At 38.9% G+C, this 7,645-nt stretch overlaps 1 protein-coding gene across 1 annotated transcript; it reads left to right on the top strand.

The window, feature by feature from the left end:
* Positions 1 to 4,703: 4,703 nt before the first annotated feature.
* On the top strand, positions 4,704 to 6,902 carry LOC110091841 (subtilisin-like protease SBT1.7). The gene has a single exon (XM_020816092.2). It carries the CDS (start codon positions 4,704 to 4,706, stop codon positions 6,900 to 6,902), a length of 2,199 nt encoding a protein of 732 aa, XP_020671751.2.
* The last annotated feature ends 743 nt before the right edge of the window (positions 6,903 to 7,645 follow it).

Here is a 7,645-nt window from a genome sequence, read left to right as displayed (position 1 = left end):
CGACATTAGTCAAAAGGATCATTGTTGGTAAGCGACGAAGGTCACAGGGTCGATGGGTGACGTTGGTTGGAGGGACCGTAGTCGGCGTATGATGGAGGTCGGAGGGATTATAGTTGGTAGGCGATGATGGTCAGAGGGACCATAGCCTACAGGCGACGGTGGTCATAAGGATCGTAGTCTATTGGCAACGGTGGTCGGATGGACCGTGGTCGACGGGTGATGGTGGTCCGAAGGATCATAGTCTATGGGCATCGGTGGTCTAAGGGATCGTAATTGGTAGGTGGAAAAAGTCGGCGTCTAGACGGCGATCTAAAAAATGATCGAGCTAAAGTTCAACGGTGGTCAGCAGTAAGGTGGAAGTCGAGCAGAGGTCAGCAGACAGAAGGTAGTTCGGCGGCCGAACAGTGGTCTGACAATGATCGACGGTGGCTCGCCGGTAGTGGTGTTGGAGCTCTTGAAGCCTCAGAGCTCTCTCCAATCTCCAACCATAAGATTCCTCTAATGTAGAGAGTGAGAGTCTATTTTTAGATTTTTGAGAGTGGCGTACCCAATAAATATGATGAAGATCATGGTAGGTTCTGTGTACTCTATCGGATGGCCCGTATTGCATGGTTCCCCAGATTACATAATGTTTTTCAAGTGTTTTTTTTTTATTAAACCCACAGTAGGGGCCTACGCGTTGATATAATTAAAACGGTAACAGAAGTCCTTAGAAGGGTCCTCCAGCTTTCTACTGCTCCAAGGAGCTACAAAAAAAATCGAAATAAACCCTAAAAGCCAGAGGCCCCTTTTCCTACAAATACAATAAAAATATAGATAAAATATAAAACTGTATACCCAAAAAACGAAACTCATATAGTAATCGTTCAGCTCACACTTCCTACAAAAAAGGAAAACCACAATCCAAAAAATTAGAATGAAAACAGTAATGAACTTACAAATGATTTGCAAAAACAGCTCCATATTATCTGCAAAAACCAATCCAGATGATCTGCAAAAACAGCTCCGGATATTTAAGTTAGAAGCATCAAAATAGAGAACAAAATTATACCAAATACTATTACCACAATTAATTCTCCACTCAAAGGTATACCCCGAATGCCCCCTCCAAAACAGAAATTCAGTTCGAAACTCAACCCAAAAAACTTGCAAGTTATCCTTCAAATTCCCCACCATCCAAAAAACCCAGGAATTCAACTTTTTACCCCAGCCGAAAAGAGTCCCAGGAAAGTAACAGTTATCATTCCAGCACCACCTACCTCCACGATAACTAGCATGGAGGAAAACAATAAACCCAACCAGGCACATAAAACCCAGCACCAACCCAGCAAAATACTAAGCATCAGATTAATAAAACAACCACCAGCCAACAGGTAATCAACAAGAGCCCCCATCCAGCCAAACAACAGCCAAAAGAAAGCCAGAACAACCCCAAAAAATTAAGTGTGGTGGATATAAGAGATACCACACTTATCCATACATATCATGCCAATAAGAGGAGCAGGCAAATTGTTCAAATTATGCTCCTGAAACACCCCACTATGGGTACCAAACTTTGTCAGCCAATCGACACAGGTGTTACCCTCACGATTTACATGAGACATAGTAAAGTTTAAATTAGCAAGACAAATATTACTTTTCCTAATAGTGTAAAAATCCTGCAAACAGCCCACAAAATTTGCAGACATAATATGAATGAGAAGTTTAGAATCCACCTCAATGTTGATAACCTGGTAACCATGCTTCATACAAATCTGTAGCCCCTGGTGTAAAGCCATGAGCTGAGCCGACAAAACAGAACAAGGCAGCAGAGGACCAGAAAAAATACCCAAAGGTTTGCCATTATGATCTCTAACAATGCCACCCAAACCCACATTATTAGCACTAATAGACCCAACAATATTCAATTTAACAGCCGGATGCTTCGGTTTAACCCACCTTACCATACCAACAGTATTGCTCCCAGAAGAATAATCATTCATAATGCCAAAATGAGAACCCAGCCGAGTACAATTGAGAAAATGTTTACTAGAAATAAGATTAACCGACCTTAACTGCAAAATTTTATCACGAACATTAGAAATGATTTAATTAGCATACATTTTTATCTCATTGTGCTTAGAATCATTTCTCCCTTTCCACGGGAACCAAATAATAACAATAGGCAATAAGTTCTGAATATGCCCTTTCCTAGCAATCAACCACGTTTTAATCATCCCAGCTAAATCACAATTAAAACTGAAAGTAATATTACCAACCAAGTTAAAATAATGATGCCACACTCTCCTAGCTATAGCCGACAAAATATGTTTTTCAAGTGTTTAAGTGCCTTAATGATGTTAGAATTTTGCGATCTTGAGCTTGTTGGATTTGTCTCGTTGAGCCGCTCGATTCAACTATAAGCATGCCATATATGGATATCATTTTATCATCCAATCTAGGGCTGCAAACGAACCAAGTGTTTGATGAGCTACTCGTTGCTCGGTTCGATTAAAGCTTGTTTGTGATCGTTTAACTAACTAAACAAATAAATACTGATGTGTTCAATAAACAAGCTTGAACACTGATGTGTTCAATTCATTTATGTTCATGAACAACATCATTTAAAACTTGTGAGCATGCTAGACATTAAGCTCGATTCGTGTTTGATTCAGAACTCGTGAATAAGCTCAATAAAAACTCGATTAATATTTAATTATAAAATTGATAAATATACATAATATTAATATTTTAATTTAAAATAACATAATGATATAGTTATTTTTATTTAATAAATTTTAAAAGTAATTAAATATTATAATATACATTATAGTTTTAATTTCCTTACAATTGCTAATTTATTATATTACATCGTTCGATCTTGCTCATTTTATAGCTCAAGAATACTGGTTAGATTTGTTCATGAACATGCTTGTTTGATAGTTTAAACAAATTAATTAAATATGTACATGAACAAAGCTTGTTAATGCTTGTTTGTTTAAAGCTTGATAAACATTAAAAGAACTGAACATGAACCAAACATAAACACCATTAATTTAAACATACCAAAGTACATAAACACAAACAATAAAGCTCAAATCAAACACAACCGAACTTGACCAAGCTAATAAAAAATGAACTCAAACATGAACACTCACATACTCGGCTCGGTTTAATTCATTTGCAGCCCTAATCCAATCAATACTTTGAGCCCTCCAAATATGCTTTGGACTCTTAATTTAGACCCATTTGGCCTCGGATTGGATCGATTTTGGTGTCATTGGGTTCGTCTCTTCGATACGTTCAATTTGGACAAGTTTACTGAAATTAGAGTTTGGATTGTCCCAAATTTAATTTTTAAAAATTTACAACTTAAATATGACTCGAGATTGATGCCCGATGAAAGTATATATAGTCTATATATGTGAGCTCTTTAACAAGTTAAACAGGTTTGAAGCATCCCTATATGTTTTACTTATATCAAGATATCAAGCACATGATTCAAGAACTTAGAAAATATCTTTTCTCTCCATAGGAACACATCAGCTAAAGAATAAAAGTTCTAAAAATAAATTTCAGGCCTTATTTAAAAAACTTTCATTTAAAACAAAGGCTACAAACTTGCAAAATTAGTCACTATAGAACCCATAAAATCGATTATGTTTAAACAATTTTACTTTATACTCCTGCTGGTATAAGAGCATCAAAATTTAAATAATTTGGGCTGAAACTGTAATCACAGGGTTGAAATTCAAATTTCTCATTTAAAACAGAAGATAATATGAATTTATTGATTAATAGAAAGAGAAAAAGAAATATTGGTCCGACAAGGTTCCATTATTTGAAACAATTATACACTTGCTCTTAGAATGAGTTCAATTTTATTCTCCAAACTGTAGATTGCGAATGACTTGCTAGAGCTGCTCTGTCCATACAGATATTGCACATAATCAAAAATGAAAATCAATTCACTACTGGAAAATCGTCCATTACCAATAGAATTTTCGGCGGATTTTCTGTGAATGATTTTCCTGTGGAGTTTTCTGCAGAATTTTATTGCTGGAAAATTTTTGCAAAGCCCGTTTTATGGGAGAAAACCGGAAATCCACCAAAAAAATCCGCCGATAAAACGTGATTTTCCAATAGCGACTTAACATATTTCAAAAGAATATTATTTAAAATTCATTATTAACAGAATAGTAGGCATGCAATATAAAATACATAAAAAAATATTGATGTATTTAAAAACTTTTAAATTTGCTTTAAGAAACACTGATTGATCCTTAGAACACTTGCCTTGATCATCTCCTCAAAAACAGTTTTTGCACAGGATACCTCTCTCTCTCAATCGATCTCTTTGATAAGCATTTAACGTACCATCTTGTATGCAAGGTGGAACCTTCCTACCTCTGCTAAGTACGTAATTCCCTGTTGCATTTCTATATGCAAAATTATTAATTTTTCTTTGATACTAATTGCAAAAGCAAAAAAAAAAAAAAAATCCAACCTAGAATGCCATTGTATGTAGAGATGCTTTCACAATGTAAAATGACATCGTGTAGCATTTGATAGATTTGATGCACGATCTCCTCAATGTGAAAAATAATTATTTTTTTTCTAGTATGCTAGCTTATCATTCCCTGTAAAGAAACTCCTATATAGTTCTAAGATCATTCAAGCTTTCTTCGCATTCCATATACATAATATTGTTTTCTTTGCCCTCTATGGAAGTCTCCTTCTCTACCGCAAGCTTTAATATTCCACTCTTATTCTTCTTTAGCATTGCTTCTTTTCTCCTAGTTCACGGACAGCTTCCGTTGCCCATTACTGACACCATTGACATTCAGCATCATAAGGTCCATATCGTTCATGTTCAAAAGCCAAGTGTAAAAAAGTTCCAGCTCTTCAAACATAGAAAAAGTTGGTACCAGTCTTTCTTGCCTAATGACACCCTCTTCTCCGGCGAGCCACGCCTGGTCTATGCTTATCGCCAAGTGATCACAGGATTCGCCGCTTGGCTTACCCAAGAAGAGCTGAAGTCCATTGAATCAATGGATGGGTTTCTCCTGGCTCACCAAGATGCCACCCTCCAGCACCGCACGACATACACCCCAAAATTCCTCGGCCTCGATAGGGCGCAGGGCATGTGGTATGATTCCGGGTATGGCCAAGGTCAAATCATTGCTGTCATTGATAGCGGGGTGAAGCCCACCCACCCTTCCTTCGGCGGCCATGCCATGCCGCCGCCTCCACCAAAGTGGAGTGGCACTTGCTATTGGGGCCCTCCAATCTGTAACAACAAACTCATCGGGGCACAGGGCTTCGGAGGTGGGAGCTCAATCGATCCAATAGACAATCATGGTCACGGCTCCCACTGTGCAAGTATTGCAGCCGGTAACTTTGTCGATAATGCAAATGTTCTTGGTCAAGCTCATGGCACGGCCGCTGGTATTGCACCAAAGGCCCACCTCGCCATCTACAAGGCAACCACAAGTAGCGCCTTGCTTAAATCCATAGATGAGGCCATTCGCAACCATGTTGACGTGATGTCCATTTCCCAAGGCGACAAATCACCAAACTTTGATGCGAACAGGATTGTAATAGGCTCGTTTGCAGCAATCACAAAGGATATTGTCACCTGCGCGGCGGGGCCAAATGACCCACGGGTTAGTAGAATTGATAATGATGCCCCCTGGATCATAACCGTTGGTGCAGCCTCCACTGATAGAAGAATAACAGCCACTGTAAAGCTTGGCGATGGGCGAGAGTTCGATGGCGAATCAGCCTATCAGCCCAGCAATTATAACTCACCACAACTACCACTAGTGAAAGGCTTACCCAACGTGAAAGGAAAGATATTATTCAATAACTCAGTAATAGACAACACTGCGGCAGGTGCCCTTGTCCTAAAACATGGAGGGGAGGGTTTGGTTGTCTTGGGTTTCCTTGGAAATTTAACAATTGCACAACCTCATGTGCTCCCAGCCACGTTTATTACCCAATATGCAGGACAACAACTTGTAAAGTATGCAACCTCTACACCTAATCCGACCGCATCAATTATCTTTAAAGGTACACAATTTGGTGTCCGGCCCTCACCAACTGTTGGCTCATTTTCGGGTCGAGGCCCTAGTCTTCGCAACGGGGGCATCATAAAGCCTAATGTAATTGCGCCAGGCGTCAACATCCTTGCAGCATGGCCATTTGATATTGTCATAAACCACACAAGCACACATGAAAAGTTCAGTTTTCAATTCGGCGCCTCTATGGCCACTCCACATGTAGCTGGTCTTGTTGCTCTTCTCAAGAGCAACCATCCTACGTGGTCAGCTGCAGCAATAAAGTCGGCCATCATGACAACGGCTCGCACTACTGATAATGAAGGAAAACCTATTACAGATCAGGCTGATGGGAAGAAAGCCAAAGTGTTTGCTACAGGATCAGGTCTTATCGACCCGGAGGCAGCTAATAATCCGGGTCTCATTTATGATATCCAACCCCATGACTACATCCGTTACCTTTGTGGCTTGGGCTTGTTTGATGATAAGAAAATTAATGCCATAGTTCGGGGAAAGATAACTTGCTCTACCATTCGTAGCATCAAAGCAGAGGAACTAAACTATCCTTCCATAGGAGTGTCTCTTGGTGCTAGCTCTGCACCAAAAACTGTGAGTAGAACAGTGACAAATGTTGGAGATGCTGGCACTACCTACACTGTGGATTTTGATGACCCGAAAGGTGTCAATATTGTGGTTTCTCCAAAAGTCCTTCGCTTCAACAAAGTTGGGGAGACGAAGAGTTTTAACATCACGCTAAGCTTTAAAAGCGTTCCCTTGCCAGCTGGTGAAGTTTCAGAAGGGAAATTATCATGGGTTTCTGGCAAATACCTTGTGAGGATTCCAATTGCAGTCACATTCATCTGATAAATCATTCTTCCTGAATATTTATTTCTATAAACTGTTAGAAATATAAATAAAAGATTAATTAGCTAATTAATGTCTTGGAGTACTTAAAAAAGTCTACATTGTTATGAAAATCTCTAGAATAAGTTATATGGCATGAAGTAATTGAAAATTCTATTTTAAAAAATAAAAAATCCTCCATGTACTATCTATTAGGCATAGAAAATTATACATAAAGATTATTGCTGAAGTTTATTATCTAGAATAAGCTCGATTCTAGTTGGATCTAGAATTCGTCGAGTACTTGTATCGATAATGATGCGGTGCATCATAGTGATCTTAACTATAGTTTATTTTATTATTTTAATATGTCGTTATGTAGTATTTTCTTCCACTACTTTAGTTGCTCTTTTAGGTAGTGATAGTACAGGTTATCCTTTTTGGTTGCTATAACCATTTTCAGCATGGGGTTTTGGCACCCATGACAGTAGCCTTTATCCTCTCCAACTGGGAGGAGGACGATAGTTTTTGAATCTTCTAAGACTTTACAAGTGATTATTCCAGTTCTCTGTTTTATCTTTTTGCTATAACCTGCTTCCTCCTTAGCATACCTCATCAAGTTGGTATCAGAGCCAGTGGCTTGGAGTGATGGCAGAGTGCAGCAAGCGTGTAACGGACAACGAGGATCACAGCCTCGAGGCGCTCTGGGTAGCACACGCTGAAGTTGTGAAGCGGTTGGATGAAATGACGGCGAACTTCAATCG

This window comes from Dendrobium catenatum, unplaced genomic scaffold (genome assembly GCF_001605985.2).
Source record: "Dendrobium catenatum unplaced genomic scaffold, ASM160598v2 fragScaff_scaffold_1394, whole genome shotgun sequence".
Taxonomy (NCBI): domain Eukaryota; kingdom Viridiplantae; phylum Streptophyta; class Magnoliopsida; order Asparagales; family Orchidaceae; genus Dendrobium; species Dendrobium catenatum.
Note: the sequence above shows the minus strand (reverse complement) of the source record. Positions and strands in the feature narration are given on the sequence as shown.